General features: G+C 40.2%; 1 protein-coding gene across 2 annotated transcripts in view; it reads right to left on the bottom strand.

Moving 5' to 3' along the window:
* Positions 1 to 2,133: 2,133 nt before the first annotated feature.
* The window catches only part of Wdr47 (WD repeat domain 47), a 54,414-nt gene continuing 35,804 nt past the window's right edge, over positions 2,134 to 20,743 (bottom strand). For both annotated transcript variants that reach the window (XM_059266102.1, XM_059266101.1), the window contains exons 9-15: positions 19,356 to 19,431; positions 15,760 to 15,917; positions 11,549 to 11,718; positions 10,432 to 10,602; positions 9,646 to 9,777; positions 4,221 to 4,439; positions 2,134 to 2,580 (exon numbers count right to left, since the gene is read on the bottom strand). In XM_059266102.1, coding sequence (XP_059122085.1) covers positions 2,438 to 2,580; positions 4,221 to 4,439; positions 9,646 to 9,777; positions 10,432 to 10,602; positions 11,549 to 11,718; positions 15,760 to 15,917; positions 19,356 to 19,431 — 1,069 coding nt within the window. In that variant the 3' untranslated portion in view covers positions 2,134 to 2,437. The remainder of the gene's footprint in view (positions 2,581 to 4,220; positions 4,440 to 9,645; positions 9,778 to 10,431; positions 10,603 to 11,548; positions 11,719 to 15,759; positions 15,918 to 19,355; positions 19,432 to 20,743) is intronic.

The following is a 20,743-nucleotide window of genomic DNA, read 5'->3' as shown; positions in this document are numbered from 1 at the left end:
AGCAGGGCAGAGTGCCTAGCCCATCAGTGAACAAGAGAGGCGACCCTCAAGTGCCAACTTCCACTCAGTGACTGGTGCAAACCACTGACAAATGGGAACCACAAACTGGGCATACTCAAACCCAGCCTACACTCACTGTGTATCACACATCATTCTACACAACATGGCGAGAAAGCAGTGTATTCTCTGAATGTTCTGATTTCTGGAAAACAAAGTCACTCTCTCTTAGTTTGTCAAAAATGTTTGTTGTCCAAGAAAGAGGGAGCAAAGTTTGAGTTGGGAAACGAGAGCAGCATCACCACATTCTTAGCTTAACTTTTGCCAAAAGTAAAATAAGATCATGTTTGTCTCTTTTTTGCCATCCCCTGCCCTAGTTTTTAAACTTATCAAAAAATGACCATTAAAAACTCCTAAAATAGAGCCTGCAATGGTATAGTGCACGCTTTTTTTGAGACAGTTTCTCCAGTTAGCCCTGGCTGTCCTGGAACTCACTCTGCAGACAAGGCTGGCCTCAAACTCACAAAGATTCTCCTGCCTCTGCCTCTGGAGTGTTGGGATTAAAGGGATGTGCTGCCACACCCGGCTACGGTGGTGCACACTTTTAATCCCAGAACTTGGGACGCAAGTAAGTCTCTGAGGTCCAGACCAGCCAGGGCTAAGAGGGAGATTCTCTCAAAACAAAACCAGAAATCCTAAAATTCATGAAATTGTGCATTAACCTAAACTAAGGAGACTTAACTTTAAGAAGACACTGGTTTTTACAGTGTTCCCCTCTGCCTCCGCGAGGGTGAAGCTGTTCAGCATTCAAAAGCTTCCAAACCCTACTGGAGCACTGAGTTAGAATGTGTACACCCTACTAGGTACTTGTTTACATGGCCCAGCTTCCTGATAGTGCTGAGGACAGAACCCGGGCCTTCTGCATGCCCTGACAAGTGCCTTACCATGGAGCTATGTTCCAGCCCTTGCTGTGCCAGGCTTTGTTAATTAAAAATCACAAGAAAAAGCTGGGGATGCAGCTCAGGAGTAGTAGATGTCTGCTTAGCATGTGCAGAGTCTTAGGTTCAATCCTTCAACACCTGAAGAGTGACCTAAGAAAGGACAAGGTGTGTGTGGGGGTGGGACAGAAGTGCTATCTGTTGTTAGGGGCTACAGAGCAAGCTAGTGAAAGAGCTTTAGGAAAAAGTAAGGAGCAGAGTATGCATGGGTCTTTCTCTCCTACCTTCTCCAAGTACACTGGAAGCAGCACTGTGAATGGAGTGCCACAGACTTAGACTGTGAGAAACGGATAGAGTTTTAGGTGTCAAGAGGTCTTTATTGAAAGAAAAGCACAGTTACACTTCTATTACCCTTCCCACTTGTGGACTATAGATTTAAAATGCTTACTACAGATAGTGAACAGACAGGTCAATACAACTGCAGTTGAAATAAATAAAATAGCCTATTTAATAACTTAAAGTAAAATACTGAACAATATGAAAATAAAGATACATAAAATGTTAGAATCTATAGTACTGTACAAATAAAGTCATTATTCTTCATTACACAAAACTGTGCAAGAAAAATCCAAATAAGTTTCTGGAGTGCAAAGTTTCAGTTTTCCATTTTAAATTATCATGCAGACAGTTTTTCAAGCCATGCTAGGGTCATGGCAAAATCTTTAATTTTTAGGAGGAAAACGCTATCCAGTAAATTACCCCTACCCTCAAATATTGTTCCACATAACTGCAGCTCTCTGCTTCTACAGTATCGTTTGGAAGGGAGGTATTGTGTGCATTCAAAAAATTGAAGTCAACAAGTTTCCAAAATAGTTACCTTTTAGCTTGAAACAAAATAATGTGGCAAATGAGCAACCACACGCTGGACTAAGGAAGAGAAGAGGCTGCTGCAGAATGAGCGGAGAAGCAGTTTTCCTTTCATCTGTGAACTCCAATAATGACCCCTATGTAAAGACAATCATGTGAAATTTGACACTTCCCAAATTCTGACCTCTAGAAGACACGTGATACAATATGGCAACTGTGACAAGAGCAAAGTACTTTCTGAACACCTATGTTTCATCTGGGGAGAACGTGGCTGTGTTATATGTAACAATTATTTAAATATTAATTCCATATCAGTGTGTGTATAAAACTGTTATCTGGGGCAAAACCCGAGGAGTGCATTTAATAATAAACCATAAACACATCCTGTACCTTGACTTGGCGTGCACACCAACCTAAGAGCTCTGCAGATTTGGCAAGAAGACTCCCCAGCAGCCTGAACACACATGGAAGACTGGAAACCACCACCCGACACCCTCTGTGGCCAGGACACGGTAGCAAGGGGCTTCCTTGTGCTACAGTCTTTCTGGACAAGTCTGCGTTCTCCGGCCTGTAGTCCTCACAAGTTAGTAGTTTCGAGTCTGTGCTCTGACTGCATGGACCTACACAGGTGGCCTCTAGCCACTGTAAGTCCAGAGGGTGACAGTTCTGTCTGCAGAAGACGACAGGAAGGAAAGGTCCTGGGTGTGCCATCTGCACTGGATCACTTTGTCCTTGTGCTCCCCTACCACCATAAGAGGAAGCTGCTTGGTGAGGTCCCCTAGATTGAGAAAGAAGAGACATTGGCTGATCAGGGAAAAGTAAGTAGGTACACGGATTGTACACACCTCCTGCTACTTTGGGGGTGCTGCAGTAGAAAGGTCTAGGCAGAGATAAATGTCAGGATCTGGTAGCATACGCATGGCAACGTTTGTCACAGCTGCCGCTCTCTCCTCCAATGCTGCTCCAGCTCACTCAAGGCCTTCACTGATTTTCCTTCCTTTCCCAATTTAAAGGGTGATGGGTTCCTGGAGTCTGCTGGCAGACCTCTTCTGTCTCCTCTGTATCTTACTTCCTCTGAAATTCCATCTAGGGTGTTTATGTGCCTATGAGTCACACTCACTTTATCCCCAAACCTAAACTGCAGATTAATAACCAAGTAATTTTTTTTGAGATAGGGTCTCACTATTCAGCCCTGGCTGTCCTGGATCTCACTCTGTAGACCAGGCTGGCCTCAGACTCAGAGATCCACCTGCCTCTGCCTCCCAAGTGCTGGGATTAAAGGTGTGCGCCACCACATCCAGCCTTTAAACATCTGAATTAAAATACCCTTGAATTCAGGTACTTCTTCCACCTCCACTTCATACCTCATTCCCAGACACCACCCTCCTCAGGCCATGCCAGTAGCACCTTCTCTGATTCTACATTCTATTCCTGCCCTGCTAACAGCACACACAGGGAAGAACTCAGATTACTTTAAGAATGTAATTAGATCCTATTGCTCCTTGATTAGTGATCTTCCAAAGGATTCATGTTGTCACGTTTTAAACGCTGGCAGCTCATCAACAACAAATGTGTTGTTCTGGTGGGAATTGACACTGGGGAGGACGCATGTGAAGGGCAGATAGCACATGGGAAATTAATCTTTCTCTTGATTTTTCTATTAACCTAAAACTGCTTTTAAAAACAGACCTGTTATGCCAATAACCCTGGCCTCAGAATTAGACTTCTGTATCTCTTTCCTTGGGTTCACTCAATTCCAGCCACCTCCGCCTCCTGCAGTGTCATGACCACTCCAAGTCTGCCCCTGCCTCAGCATCCCTGTCTGTGCTGTGCTCTTCGAGAGGATCTTTGTATAGCTTGTTCCTCCTCATGGTTCAGGCCTCCATGCAAATGGCATCTGTCTAAAACAGCCATCCCCTAACCACAGTCACTATCTCCTACCAGCTAATTTCTTAATCGCACTGGCCAGGACCTAAAAAATTACATCATTTGTTAGTTTATTTTCACTGGCCTCTAAAATACAAGCTCCATTAAGATGGGAATTATTTAATTCATCTGCTCTTAGTTGGTATAGAGCAAATATTTAGTTAATGAATGTTTAAAGATAAAACTAGACACTGAAGGACTAATTATATAAATTGTACAATATTGTTTTTAAGGATGCTAAAGGGTATATAAATCCATCACTTATACCACAGAATAAGTCGCTGTAGTAAAAATAAATTGAATAAAATGTGTTTTATTAAATAAAATTTCACTCCATTTACTTAATAATTTACTACAAGAAATTTCAACTCAGTCTTCTCAATAACTTTAAAATTAAAGCTTAAAAAATGTTAGTCAATCATTGATATCAGACTAGAAAAAAGGCCCAAATAGCACAGGAGACTAAAAACAAAGGGAAGCCAGTCTCATCACCTTGCAGGTCTGTCACCTTGATTTTCATATCGTAAGAGCCCGTTAGTAAGTAGTGGGCTCCAGGAGAGAAGCGAACAGAGCGCACATCACTGGAATGAGGGTGGTAACTCTGAACCATTCTGCCTCCTCTTATGTCATACAGCATGCAGCTGGAGTCTTCTTGACCTGTGGCTAAGAGACGGCCACTGGGATCCACAGCCACAGAGGCCACGGCACTGCCTATAGTGGAGAAATGAAAATTGCAACAGAGAAAATTAATACACTTATGACACAATGTAGCTATTTATGTTCACTGAACCACACACTAATGATCTGATGTAGCTTATCAATACTGTTATATTCATTTGATAAGGAATGTATTGTATAAGGAAAAATCTAAATTAACTAATAACCACTGTATCTTTTTTAGAAGCAAGGATAAAACTACATCTGTAAGAAATGAGAACCTATTTCTTGTGAGTTGAAAAACCGCCAGCATAACACTGTGAAACAGTGCTAGAAAAACACTTCTACCCCAGTGAGTTCACTACTAGACAAGTCCTAAAATATACCTCTATACTCAGCTTAGAGTATCTAGCTGTGGGAACAAGAAACTCACTAACAAATTTTACTGTAAAGCAACAGTGTAAGAAATATCCCAAGGCAACCCATGATTTATTAACAACAGAAATTAAGTTCTGAGTCTGAAGGACATAGCCCTAACTTTACCATGTATTTTCAATGGAGTTATTCATAACTCCAAGCAAACATAGAAAGATGGCTAAAAAAATTAAATGCTAATGATCGTTTGTGGACCTGCCAAAACTCAACTGTATCTAAGAAAATTTCATTACTTAGAATTTAAGTTTTTCTTGGTAGGAAAATGATTTGATTTTTCTCCTAAAAGGAGAACAATCGTGAAAATAAGATTGAAGAGTTGTGCTCAACACCCAAGTAGTTCAAGCAGTCTGTGGAAACATCACAGGAAAAAATATTAAAGTATATCTTGAAAAACAGTAAACAGTCTAAATAATGGTACCTATGTATACACAAATGTAAACTAAAATAATCTTTCCTTGAAACTTTGACAAGAAAAAAGAAACGTTAGGGCCTGGAAAAATTACATAAGCAAACATTAAATAAAATGATGTAACAGCTGAGAGGTTCAAGCAGTAAGGGCAGACATGAAAGGTAGTTGGGGCCGTCCATACTGCTGAGCACCTTGAATTCTAACTACAGGGTTGAAGTCGAAGCATCTCTGCAAGTTTTGAAGCAAGGAGACTACGTGATACAAGATTAATCTAAGTGAAAATGTGTAAACAAGCAAAACAGATTATAAAAGACAAGGCAGGATAATCAAATAATGAGGGACTCAGGGCTGAATTAAAAAAAAAATGAACAAACAATATCAGCAGATAACTGTTGGAGCGGGTCTAAAAAAGTACAAATGAGTCCTGGAGGTCCATTGAAACAGCCTTCCCCAGACTAGTGTCCAGTCATTTAACGGCTCACTTGAATGCCTGGTGGTCATTTCAGTTGCATGAAGAAAAAAGTTATCAGAATGAGTCATTGTAGTAAATAAATTATCAAAAGCAGAAAAGATGGAACCAGCACAGCACAGCAGGTAAAAGTACTCGTTCCCTGGCGATCTGAGTTTAATTCCTGGAACCCACATAGTGAAAGGAGAGAACTGACCCTCTCTAAAGTTGTCCTAAGACCTCCAGGAGAGCACCATAACACATGGGTACCCCCTACACATACACACACAAACACAAACACACACGCACACACACACATACACACACACACACACACACGCGCGCACACTCATACATACATATACACACACATACACACATACACATACATACATACACACATATACACACACACAAACACACACATACATACATATGCACATGCATACACGCACACATAAACACATACACATGTGTATACATACACACACCAAGTAAATGTAATTTATTATTATTTTTTCATTAGAGAAGCTGAGGACTGAGGATATGACTCAATGGGAAGAGTGAAAAACCCGAGTTCGGCTCTCGGACACCCATGGGAATGGTAGGCCAGGCATGCACGTCTGTGATCCCAGTGCTGATGGTGAAGGCAGGCTCACTGGCCAGCCAGGCGGGCAGATGCAACAAGCTCTAGAATCAATGAGAGACTCTCAAAAAAAATTAATAATAAGGTAGAGAGAAATAGATGAAGACACCTGGTGCCAGCTGACCGTTGGTCTCCACATGTACATACAGTGAGTGCATCTGCACACACATGTGGACACACACATATACTACATTATATAAAAATACACACAAAAATTAGGAAAAATGAGAACAGCTGGCACACCGGAGAATGTTGTGGAATATTGTTTTAAGATGTGTTACATTTGTTTATGCTGTGGGACATTTGTTTTAATGATGCAAAGATGTGCTGCATTCTTTTATGTTGCATTTGTTTAACTCTGTAAAGCTGTGTTACTGTGCCTGTCTAAAACACCTGACTGGTCTAATAAAGAGCTGAATGGCCAATAGCAAGGCAGGAGGAAAGATAGGCAGGGCTGGAAGACAGAGAGAATAAATAAGAGAAATCTTGGAAGAAAGGAGCAAGGAGCAAGAAAAGGAGGAGAGGAGGACTTCAGGGGCCAGCTACCCAGCAACCCAGCCACACAGCCAGCCACGGAGTAAGAGTGAAAGTAAGATACACAGAAGTAAAAAAAGGGAAAAGCCCAGAGGCAAAAGATAGATGGGATAATTTAAGAATAAGAAAAACTGGCTAGAAACAAGCCAAGCTAAGGCCGGGCATTCATAAGAAATATAAGCCTTCATGCATTTTATTTGGGAGCAGGGTGGTGGGTCCCCCAAAGAGTAAAGAGTAAAAACAACCAACAACAGGAGAACTATACAGAGTTGAGTTTAAAGAGATGAAGATTATTGTGCCAAGAGAAATCCCAGTTCATTTCTTTAAAAAGCTGATTATTAATTCAGTTGTCTCTTGGGCTAGTCACTTTACAGTAGGTAGTTCATCAACTCTGGAACATGAAACACTTAATCTCTATTAGAGGAGATAAGCAATAAATAAGCAAAAACATTATTTTAAACAGATATTAAGAGTTCAGTGATAGAAAAGTGATGAGTTTGGAGTTAGGGCAGTCAAAGAAGGCTTCTCATGATGGTAAGGTAATGCTGAATGAAACCTAAACATAAGAAAAGCCTGGGCTGGAGAGATGGCTCAAAGGTTAAGAGTACTGGCTGCTCCTCCAGAGAGGTCCTGAGTTCAATTCCCAGCAACCACATGGTGGCTCATAACCATCTATAATGAGATCCAGTGCCCTCTTCTGGCATTCAGGCATACATGCAGGCAGAGCACTGTGTACATAATAAATCTTTTTTTAAAGCCTGATAAAGAGAAGACAAGAGGAAGAACACCTCAGGCTGCAGAAACAACATGAATTCACAGAAAATCTTTGGATGTTACATAAAAGGAAAAGAAATGTTTTGAGCTGAGACTATAAGGATGCATAATGCCAGATCAGATTTGAATCTGAAATTACCCCCTATGTAGGCTTCATGTTTGAATATTTTCCCCCAATGAAGGAAGTGATTTGGGGAGGCTATGAAATATTTAGGAGGTGGGTCCTGACAGGCAGAAGTAGATCACTAGCATCAGGCCTTTGAAGGTCAAGAGAAATAAAGAAGGCCACTAAAAGGTAACAAATCACCAAGAAGATATACAGCAATTTTTCATAAGATAAATACCAATGGCTTTTTTAAAGTTTGGATGTCTTGACAGAATAATAGTGGGTGATTTCAATACCATACTCATCTCCAGACAGATCATCAAATAAGAAGTCAACCAAGAACTTTAGAGTTGAACTACCCCATAGAGCAGTGGTTATCAACTTGTAGGTTGCGTTCTCCATGGGGCCGCATATCAGATATCTTGCATATAAGATACTTACATTACGATTCATAACAGCAGCAAAATTACAGTATGAAGTAGCAACGGAATAATTTTATGGTTGGAGATCACCACAACTTGAGGAACTAACTGTACTAAAGGGTCACAGCATTAGGAAGGCTGAGAACTGCTGCCTAAGAGTAAATGGACTTAACAGATATCTCAGAATACTCCATTTAACCAAAACAGCCCCTCGAACCCACGGGAGACAAGAACACTGTTAGGTAAGGAACACATTGGTTCATAAAAAGGAGCTGGCACGTGAACATTCTTCAGGAAATGAGGTTTATTACAAGACAGGGCCTCAGGCCAGAACCTGGCCTTAAGGTCAGAAAGCAGTAGAAAGAAGAGGTACAGTGTATTAAAACAGCACAGCAGAGCCTTAGAGGAAAGAAGAGGCTTCCCTTTAAAACCTGGAGCTGGGAGGTTCAGTAAGAAGAGAGACGGGAGAGGGGCTGGAGAGATGGTTCAGTGGTTAAGAGCACTCGATGCTCCTACAGAAAAGGAGGGTTTGATTCCCAGCTCCCACGTGGTAACTTCAGTTTCAGGGGATCCGACATCCTCTCCTGGCCTCCACAAACAATGTATGCACATGGTGCACAGAAATACAGGCAGGCCAAACACTCATGCACATAAAATAAAAATAAATCTTTAAAAAATAATTGTATAAGATCTGGAGTTCTTTAGAGCCTGTGGGATGGTCCAAATAGGTAATGGCACTTGCTGCCAAGCCTGATGACCTAGGGTCAATCTTCATGCCCAGATGGTAAAAGGACAGGATGACTCCCACAAGCTATCCATTGACCTCCATGTTAACATGTGCCCTCACATAAGTAAGTTAATTAATTAAAAGGTGTTAAGTAGCTAAGATCTGGGCAGAGGGCATGCCTCAGCAGACAAAGTCACTGCAGCCAAGTCTGGAACTCAGGCCAGTCTCCAGAGCCCATGGAGGAAGGAAAGAATGGTCTTCCACAGCTGTCTTCTGCCTCCACAATCACAATGCACACTGTTGGGTGTATACACTCACATATAGTACATATGTAATAAATAAACAAATCAATATATTCTAAAATTGCCCTAAGAGGCCAATTTGGAACACAATATTTGATCTAATATTGGTTTGCAAATATGGTAACATATGAACAAATTCTAAAAGAATTGAAAGTAATTGATAAAATACAAAGTCAGTCTCCCCCTCAACCCTCACCCCCTCACCCTACCCCGATATCCTTTCTTTTTCCTTTTTTTTTTTTTGAGTCTCTTGTAGCCCAGGCTGGCCTGGTTTGTTCAGTACTAAGAACTAAACTCAGAGCTTCACACGGACTAGCCCAGCACTCTATCAGCTAAGCTACACTCCCATCCCTGGTACTCTTTTTTCACCTAAAGATGGGGGCAGGGAAGCAGACACTAGTGTAATTTATAAAGTTCCTTTCTCACAGAACTTCATTCACATCTATGGAAAACCTACCAGTTCCATGGAATGTTGTGCCAACCACACGAACACAGCTTGGTACTCGAAGATCCCAGAATCTAACAGTCTTATCCTGGGAACCAGATGCAATCATCCAGCCACTCCAGGTATAAAGTGCTAAGATATGCCCTATAAAAGACCATACACAGTTACTGCTGTGGGAAAGGGCCTTTCCACAACATGTCCAAAAGTAAGTTCTTCTCCTGACTGGTTAACCAAATATGTCCTATCATAGAGATTTTACATACTATCAAATAGATTAATTTTTTAATTCAATAAAACATATCAAAACCACTCTGAACAAATTCAAACTTTCTTTGGTGACTCCATTAGTAGAATAAGTCTTTTCTGTATTTCAAGATATAATAATTAGTACACACAAAAACTTGTCACTTGAAATAATGGTGACTTTTTCATGAAGACAATATAGGCAATTATTCTGTGGAGTTAGATTACTAGCTTTGAATGAAATGGATATAGAATCATATCTTAGATCTGTCACTTCCTGGCTTCCCCCTTTCTGCCCCAGTGCCTTCATATATAAAGAGGGATAAAACTTCCTTCATCATATAATGTCTGTGAAGATTAAAGTAAAAGAATTCTGTGATGAATAAATGGATAATGCCATTATTATTTCTCTGATATCCAAAACTCACAATGAAAGTTTTTGAAATAAAAATCTGTCTCAAGAAGATCCATTATAAAGAGATCTATTCCACAATGAAAACAGCACACAGCCCAGGCTGAGCACAGGAAAGAGCACACAGAGCGATCACTACGTACCAGTGTGTCCACTCAAAGCATGAAGACCCTGTCCTCTTTGACAGTCTGTTGTGTAAATGTTACAATCTCCTGCCCCAGCACTTATTAAAATAGCTCCACCACTTTCCGGGCCTTCCATAAATGCCAAATCTCGGATTGTCCCATCATGCATGCTAAATTCCAGATCTGGTCCTGAAACAGCAGTAAGAATTAAAAAAAAAAAATGCTGCTCAACTTCCTGTGTGAAGAGGATGCTAAGGTGCCTGAGCACCGGCAAGGAGAATGCACTAGTTAACGTTAGAGCAAAGTGTACTGACACGCCCATGGGAGAACATCACAGTGAAACCCATTGTCTTGTGTGCTAACCTAAAAAATTAATTTAAAAAACAGAGCAGTAGTAGGACTTATTTTTATGCCAGGCGGTGGCGGCACACGCCTTTAATCCCAGCACTTGGGAGGCAGAGGCAGGCGGATCTCTGTGAGTTGGAGGCCAGCCTGGTCTACAGAGCTAGTCCAGGAAAGGCTCCAAAGCTACAAAGAAATCCTGTCTCGAAAAACAAAAAAGAAAAAAAAAGACTTATTTTTACTTAGGGATTGACATAACCAACTCATTTATTGAATACAAAACTAAAAGAAATTAAAATACGGATTGAGTTATTACTGTCCTTAAAACAGCTACAGAAAGTTCATCACCTCCCTGTCTTTATTTCAAACAAAAAGGACAGACACTCTAGAAAATATTCATTAATTCAATTATGATAGTTATTTAAAAGGTTCTCTCTGTCTCTATTTCTGTCTCTGTCTCTTGTGTGTGTGTGTGTGTGTGTGTGTGTGTGTGTGTGTATGCACACACATGTGCACAGTTATGCACAATCTTCAAGTAGTCTACCACTCAGCTACATCCCTAGCCCATAAAAATTATTTTCACTTTGATGTTTTGCTCAAATTCATATACCATTTGGCTACGTGTAAGACTTATTTAAAAGAATAATACCTCACTGGAGTGGAATAATCAGAACAAAAATAATAAATTCCTTAAGCTAATGTTCTGAGATGTCATTAATGGCAACAAAAAGACACAGCGGGGCAAACATACAGGACACTACATGTCAGCTACTGCTGCATACTCGGGCCCTACCTGTTGCGTTACACGTCTCTGCATTGAAGGGCAGCACTTTCACGTATTTGTCATTTGATCCAGTTGCTAATAACTGTCCACAAGGACTCCACGCCACACAATAAATGGATCCTTTATGATGCTTGTTTCTTTTAAATCGTACCACTGGCTGCTTAGGCACGTCATGTGCACTGAAAAGAAAAAGTACGTAAAGATCTTTCAATTTCTTGATTTTTCAAATAAGTTAACATGAAATTCTCTATTATAAGGGAAGGAAGAGAAGACTATGCAGCAGCAAAGTTGGATTTCCTGGCTTCCTGAGATATAGTTACAAAGCCGAGATAGCGCTGAACTCAATAATCCTTCTGTCTCAGCCTCCAGAATGCTGATGCTAAATGTGAAAATCACCATATCCAATTGACAGATTATCAAATTTCTAAGACCATAAAAGAAAATAATATAAACCATACTTTAAACCAAATAGTAAAATTATAATTATTATATGAATCTCTCATTTCAGATCACATAATAAATAGGATATGTTTTTTAAATCTCCATTTATCTTTTTTCATAAGAAAAAATAAACAAAAGAAAGCTAATACAAACTAGGAAAGTACAATAAGTATTTATTAACAAATAATAAACAATGTTTCTGAGTTTAAGAAAAAATGAAAATGGATAAAAATAAAAAAGACAAGATCTCTTTCCAGAATTTTAAAAATCTAGTTGCAGTAGATAATGTCATGACCACTACGTGTAGGCCATTACGGGAAAGTATAAAGTTTTGAGCCCTAAAAGATAAGATTTTTTTTTTTTTCCAAGAAGGTAAAAGTCAGAGACTAGCTGCAGGGAAAGAAGCTATGGATGGAACGCTTGCTCAGGATGTGGCATGGATCTCAAGCTCAAGGCCAGCCTCCAAACAAAAACAAACCATCTCATTCACTCTACACATACAAGCCTTTGGCTGTGTCACCATAACTACGATTTTCCACTCCCTGATCTAAAATTTGGCTTTCTCCTTTTCAAATATTTCTATTTAGTAATACAAGGCTGGAGAGATAGTTCAAAGGTTATGAGTATTTGCTGCTCTTGGGGAGGACCTGGGTTCAGTTCCCAGCACCCATGTAACTGCTCACAACTGTCTGTGACTGCAGTTCCAGAATCTGACGCCCTTTTGACCTCTGTGGGCATTGCATCATGTGTTGTACTTACAGACATACAAGAGCATGTATCCACTCTATTTACTCACACAATTGTGAATAAAAAATTTTAATGCCCTTGGAGGCAAGAACAAGGTACTGAACCCCTTGACACTGGACTTAACAGATGGTTGTGAGTCACCTGATGTGAGTACCAGGAACTGAATGGTGGTCCTCTGAAAGAGTATCAAGTGCTCTCAACCACTGAACTATCTCTATACCTCTTATCTAAGTCTTTAAAAGCTTTCACGGGGCAAAAGTCAAAATTATTAATCAGATATAGAGACAATAAAAATATTATAAAAGCTCCATCAATCCTATTCTGTTAGAGTTATAAGTCTTTAAATGTTCTTTAAAAATTGGTACTGTTGCCAGGCAGCAGTGGCACACACCTTTAATCCCAGCACTCAGGAGGCAGAGGCAGGTAGATCTCTTTGTTTGGGGCCAGCCTGGTCTACACATTGAGTTCTAGGACAGCCAGGACCACACAGAGAAACCTGTATTTGAAAAAAAAAAAAATTAAGCTACTCAAAAACCTATTATAAGGGGAAACCATTGGCCTGGGGGTAACCTACTATTGCTGATTTGCTAAATATTCATGCTGTCAAACTGTCCTCTAAATATTTATATCTATACCCATAGATCTGTGCTGCTCTCAACCTTGGTGAAAGAAGCAAAAGCTTCTTTTGGCAGTGGACAATAGTTAAGATAGAGATGGAAAACTGATCAAAGTGCTAAGAATCAGAGATTGCCAGTGCTCAGCTCTAACTGAGACAACTGTGTCAACCAACAGAGCACTGGGAAAGAAAGTGTGCTGTGAGATGCTGCCTTCTGTACATGACATGGCCATTGCACTCATGAACCCACAGCAGCTGGGGCTGCCTATACTAGACCTGCAAACGCTTAAGCCATCAAAATTCCAGCAGTGACCAGAGAGGGGACCATGGAACCCCACTGTTAGTTGAGAAGCTGCCGGCAGTTAGCAGAGAGAGTCAGTTTTCTTTGACTGGTAGGTTACCCACGCACCAGTGGATGGCCCCATACTTGTATGTATATGGAAAATACTAACTAGATTCAGTGTGTATTTAACTTAAAAAAAAAAAAAGTAGGGCAGTGATGGTGCACACCTTTAATCCCAGCCTCAGGAGACAAAGGCAGGTGGATCTCTGTGAGTTCGAGGCCAGCCTGGTCCACAGAGTGAGCTCCAGGACAGCCAGCGCTATGCAGAAGAAACCCTGTTTTCAAAACAAAACAAAACACAAAAGTGTATGAAGTTGAGAGGGGGGATGTATGTATGTTTGGCGGGGGTGTCTAGCAGGAGTTAAAGGGGGAAGAGTAGATATGACCAAAGTACATTATATACATGTATGAAATTCCCAGATAATAAGTATTACATTAAAAACTTGCTTTAAAAATCCAAAACAAGCCAGGTGGTGGTGGCTCACACCTTTAATCTCAGCACTTGGGAGGCAGAGCCAGGTGGATCTCTGTGAGTTCGAGGCCAGCCTGGTCTACAGAGTGAGATCCAGAACAGGCACCAAAGCTACACAGAGAAACTCGATCTCAAAAAACAAACAAACAAAATAAAAAATCCAAAACAATATACCTCATAGTACTTGTAATAATTAAAACTTTTAAAGCTTTAGAGCTGGAGAGATGGCTCAGCGGTTAAGAGCACTGACTGCTCTTCCAGAGGTCCTGAGTTCAATTCCCAGCAACCAAATGGCAGCTCACAACCACCTGTAATGAGATCTGGCGCCCTCTTCTGGCCCGCAGGGACACATGCAGACAGAGCACTGTATAAATAATAAATCTTAAAAAAAAAAAACTTTTAAAGCTTTATATAGCTTGCTTGGATATCTTTCTTTTGATCTGAAAACTAATTTTTCCTAGATAGGCACATACTCTCAGAGTTTTTCATTTGAGTCAACAGCATATCAACTACCACTTGAATGAAAAGCCACTATTCTAAAAGCTTGTGTGTCTTCTAGAATATTAATACAGTTTTATTTCCCTCACCACAAAAATCTGCCACACATCTCATAATCTTTATAAAGCTCATTTTTTATTTTATGTGTATGAATGTTTTGACTGCATGTGTGTGTGTGTGCCTTATATCTGTGTCTGGTGTCCCAGGATATTGTTTCTCCTGGAGTTACAGATGGTTGTGAGCCAACATGTGGGTCCTGGTACTCAACCCAGGTCCTCGGGAAGAGAAGCCAGTGCTCTTAACCGTTAAGCCATCTCCTCGCCCTATAATGCTAGTTTAGTCATAGCAGGCATTTTAACAAAAACAACACCTTATCAAAAAGTTCCAATTTAGATTCCTGTGAAGTTACATCTAAAACAAAAACTATTTTTCCACAGTGCTGGGGACTGAACCCAGTCCAGTGCCTTGTACATCACAGGCAAATTCTATATCACCACAAAGCTATAAATAATGTATATTAGCATTTTCATGACATATCTTTTAGAATATATACCTGGTTTTCAAATCCTACAATTTGCTAAAACAAGAGGGTAAAAATCATTGTTAGGTTAACCAAATGAAAATTTAATTTTTGTAGGTTTAAAATGGCCAAATATCAGCAATTACTATAGTTTAATTACTATATCTAAACTCCTCTGAAACTATAGAAAAAGGTATGGTGGCAGGTGCCTGCAAGGGAGAAAGAGGCAGAAGGATCTGGAGCTCAAGGCCAACCCAGGCTACAAGTGAAATGCTGCCTCAATAGAAAAAAAAAAAAATGTATCTATGTTCTCAATCTGCAGTGAGCTATAACCTAGTTTTTGTTTTGCATCATTAAATGGAATGTAAGAACTCTGCAGATAAAAAAATATGTCATAGAAATAAGACTTACTGATGCAAAATGGCATAATCAAAAAAATTTTATGGAGAAATGAATAAATTAATAATGATGGATGTATTTCTTGGAAGAACTGAAACATTAGTTAATAACAAATATGAAAAGGTAACCAACACAGCTACTGAAAACTTAGGCAAGTAGAACAATGCAAAGCAGCCATTCTTACCTTGGATCAATTTTTTCAGGATAGGCACATACTCTCAGAGTTTTTGAATTCGAACCAACTGCATATAAACCACCACTTGGATGAAAAGCCACTGCTCTAACGGCTTGTGTGTCTTCTAGAGTATTAATACAAATGAACTGCTTTTTGGACTTGTCATCCTACGGAAAGAATGAACATGAGAGTCATTATGTGGAAAAACAAGCTCGAGTCACCTTCATCCACTTCAAATTCATTTCAACCCTATTATTCCGGTTTGATGATAGTAAGTGCCAGTAACCTTTTAAGTGACAAACCAAATTAATCAAGTTTCTAATTTTTGCTAACCATTACTAAACCAAAGTCAGACAAACTAAAACAAAATATAGGGTCTGAAGAGAGGGCTCAGCAGTTCAGAGCACTTGTTACTCTTGTAGAGGACCCAGGTTCAGTTCCCAGCACCCACATGGAAGCAGTTCAGCATCATGCATAACTCCAGCTCAAGGGGAACTGATGACCTCTTCTGATCTCTCGGGTACCAGGCATGTATGTAATGTACTTACATACATGCAGATACACAAAGTGCTGCCTTGAAAGAAAGAAAGAATTATATATATTCTCAATCTGTAATGAGTCTTAAGTTTTTGTCTTACATCATTTAACTGGAAAATAAAAATTTTACAGATAAAATATGTCACAGCAATAAGATTGTACTGAATGCAAAACACTCATAAACTAACAAATAAAATCTTTAAAAATTAAAAAAAAAAGAGCCTAGAGAACTAACTCAGTGGGTAAGAGCACTGGCTGCTCTTACAGAAGACCTGGGTTCAATTCCCATCAACCACATGGTGACTCAGCCATGTATAACTCCAGTTCCAAGGAAACTGATACCCTCTACTGGCTTCTGAGGGAACCTGGCATACACATAGTGCAGATATACATGCACACAAAACACCCATGCATGACGGGGTAAGGTGACCTGCTGACTTCCAACACAACCTAAGTCAGAAGCTCATTTTTTAGTAAAAGGGAGACCTGTAGGGCCCTGCCCCCCCCCCTCCCGTTTTGGGTAACTGTTGCCTTGCTTGCTGACCTTGACCTTGATATCCTCCCTATGCTAATTCCCTGCCGGGTTCCGCCCTCCTAAATGCTTAAGGGAAGTTCCTTGTCTGTGTATCCTGCATAATGGACGTTAACAGCTTAGATGCAAGATTGTAAAACATCGGTAGCGAATTTCTGCCCTCCGGAGTTCTCCCATTGTGCTGTAAGCCTGTATTTAAGACCTCTTCCCTCCTTCAATAAACAGCATTCAGCATTTAAAAAAAAAACACTCATGCACATAAACACTAAAATTAAGACGAATTATAACATTAGAAAATATATTCCCATATTAAGCTCTTTAACTGTCAAAGGGGAAACCTCACATATAGGGTTCTAGTTAAAAACAACGGAGCATCATTTGTTTGCCAACAGGAAATTCATGAGCTGCTAGTTGAGAAGCTGAGGCAGGAGAAGTAGTTCTAGACCAGAGCTGGCAACACAATCAGATTACTCTCAGGAAGAAAAGAAGAAATATAAAAGGCTATTATTAATTCAACCCACTTACAGTTAACAACAGAAGCTTACTATTATCTCTGGCAATTAATATTTCAGCATTTCAAACTGAAATTGTAGAGTGGCCTTTTAAAACTGTGAAAATGATTTTAATCAAAATATGTGAAATTAGTGTTTATTTAAAGTGTCAGTCTCTGTGCACAGCACACTCCAGAGAGGCGAGTTGAAGCAGTTCTATACACAGATGTCTATAGCTCCTGCTCTTTTGACCTCTGAAACAGAAGTGCTACTTTGAGCAGGACTGACTGGACTGGGAACAGGGATCTCCAGACGGCATGGTTGACAGCCTTAACGTAATACTGTCTTTGGGAAATACCAATGTCAAGTACACAAAAACACAAATCACTTCAGCTACGATCCTAGCCTGTGGACTCAAGAACACAATGACCAGTGAAGGGACTTTCCCTCTTACTACCCAAGCTTTCAGGATTCAAACAATGCGCCCTCCTTAGGGAAGCAAGGCAAAACGAACGCACACATATTTTTCTTGTCTAACTGAATTCTGTTATTCATATGGAGTTTAGTCCATGCACAGGAAATGGACATATAAATGAGTAGTATGGGGGAGATAAGAGAAAGAGGAGAGGGATGGTTGACTAACACGCTTCTAAACATTAATATTAGGAGTTTCTTTTTTTTCTTTTTTTTTGGTTTTTCGAGACAGGGTTTCTCTGTGTAGCTTTGCGCCTTTCCTGGGACTCACTTGGTAGCCCAGGCTGGCCTCGAACTCACAGAGATCCGCCTGGCTCTGCCTCCCGAGTGCTGGGATTAAAGGCGTGCGCCACCACCGCCCGGCCAGGAGTTTCTTTATAGCAGAAGTAACATAAGTTGATTTTACTTGTGCCACAATGTGTTTTAATTTTTTTTTAAAATGCAGCACTATGCATAATAGGAGACTTGATATAAAAATATAGATGCTAGCTTTTCTTGAGATCAAAGAAACTGGAAACACTGGTATTGTGCATTTCTTTGTACAAGGAACAAATATTTCTGAGTACTTATCATGAAAATGGTAGACACTATTCATTTGTTTCCTGTTTGACCCCTACAGGCATCTGAAAAAAAATATCTTTATTTATGAGGTTAAATTCTGAGCTAGGAAAAAAAAAAAAAGATAGAATAGTAAGAAAAGGATACCTGATTCTAAAGCACAAAACATATTGAGATGAAAGGCGCAGCAGAAATACCAATACTATCTGAACAAAGCCATCATAAAGTTCAGAAAGCAGCACAGTCTCAGTGAGAAAATTCAAGGTCACCACTAGGCCATTAATATGAATACTTACAAATGTGTTTTCATTTTTAAATTAACTATGTGTGTGGGAGTGCTCATAAGCACATGGAGGTCAAAGACAACTTCTGAGAGTCAGTTCTGTTTGCACCATGTGGGTCCTGGGGACTGAACTCAGCTTTCAGGCTTGGTGATTAAGCACTATCCCACTGAGAAAGCCAGCCCTATGGATCTCCAAATGCGGTTTCCTCCTCCTCCTCCTCCTCCTCCTCCTCCTCCTCCTCCTCCTCCTCCTCCCTCCTCCTCCTCCTCCTTCTGGCTTTTCCAGACAGGGTTTCTCTGTGTACCCTGGCTGTCATGAAACTCGTTTTGTAGACCAGGCTGGCCTCAAACTCACAGAGATCTGCCTGCCTCTGCCTCCCAAGTGCTGGGATTAAAGGCGTTTGCCACTGCTGCCCAGCTCCAAATGTGTTTTCTAAGGCAAACTCTCCGTGTAGTTCAGTGAGATCTATCCCACTACTTTGAGGTAAATAATGACCATTTTTATAGTTTTCTTTGAATTAAGAATCTTTTTCGGCAAGGCATGATGGCACACACCTTTAATCCCAGCACTTCGGAGGCAGAGGCAGATGGATTTCTGTGGGTTTGAGGCCAGCCTGGTCTACATAGCAATTTCCAGGTCAGCCAGAGCTACATAGAGAGACCCTGTCTCGGGAAAAAAAAAATCTTTGCAACATGTACACACACAAAAAGAAACTTCTCCAAACATTACCTCTTCCCCTTTTGATCTTGATAGATTCCCTGAAGAATCTCCAAGAGATGGCTTACTGACAGAATGTTCTGATGAGCTGTGGGAACAGAAGTTCAATAAAGTTCACTCTGAAATTCAACACAGAAACTAGGTTAACTTAACCTTCCAATCTTTATTTATTTATTTATTTATTTATTTATTTATTTATTTTAAGCAAATGATCTTCAGTGACGCTATTCAAAGCTACTATATGGGGACATCAGGGGCTCTGGGTTTGGTGACACCAAGGAGAGTTGTAGGGAGAAGGTGAGATGTCATTCTGGAAACACCATAAAGTGAAGGGTCGAGAACCTCTCCTCTGCTTGCCCCACAGTCCTTCTGCAATACTTAATTCTACCCCAAGCACAAGTCTAGAGATTGCTGTTTAGAAAAACTAGCTAGCCTTGGAGAAAAAATAAGAAAATGAAAAATAACCAAAACTGACAGTTATCCCTTCCTAGAACAGTATTTCCAGTTAATCCTTGTTTTGTAAGGCCAAAGACAGATAAATCATGCAGTTCTTTTCTAAGAAGCTGAAGGAAACCCTCAGGAATTACAGACAGAGGCTTCCATCGTAGAAGCCCTCCTCATGAAAGTTAAGAGACTGAAGCAGCTGAGCAAAGAGAAATGCTTCAAAGTACAAGGCCCCAAGACTAAAATCATAATTACACTCTTTACAGACAAGAGGACTTTATCTCAGAAAAAAAAATGCAGTACTTCTTTAAAGTAAATTTTTAGAGAATGAGAATTCTGGTTAAACATCACAGCAGGGAAAAACATCAATAGAAATGGAGATGAGGAAATTACTAAGCACCTTTCCTAACTTCGTAAATCTTAAGTTCCTAGTAAGGCCCAGGGGGATTCAACAGAATGAAATTAGAGAACATCTGGGAAGAAAAGGATCTAAAAATCCAGAGTGGAGAAAGCAACAGGCCTTACACAAAGGATGGAGAGTGAAAAGGACATTGGACTCCTTCCTAGGAGCATTGAAGCTGGAAGGTCATGTCACAGGCTCAGAAATGGTTACCATCTCGAATTGTACACCAACACTTTCAGATAGCGTAAACATGAGCAGATACGCACGGTCAGAGAAATTTTACCTCTAACATATATCCCTTTTCAAAGAACTCTATGAGATCCTTCAAACAGGGGATCCAACACAGGAAGATAAGGAGGAAAGTCCCAGGATTCTCTAGACCTGTTCTTTTAAATAATGACTTAAAGCCAGTAAATACAAGCAAGAATGATCCTGGAGCTATGTCCCAGAGAGAAAAGAGACAATAAATTATTGGGTGCTTTTTACCCTAATGAAAGGGTTTTGTTTCTTACACTTATTTATGGTGTGTGCACGAGTGTGTGCAATGCTTTGT

Source organism: Peromyscus eremicus, chromosome 6 (genome assembly GCF_949786415.1).
Source record: "Peromyscus eremicus chromosome 6, PerEre_H2_v1, whole genome shotgun sequence".
Classification (NCBI taxonomy): domain Eukaryota; kingdom Metazoa; phylum Chordata; class Mammalia; order Rodentia; family Cricetidae; genus Peromyscus; species Peromyscus eremicus.
Note: the sequence above shows the minus strand (reverse complement) of the source record. Positions and strands in the feature narration are given on the sequence as shown.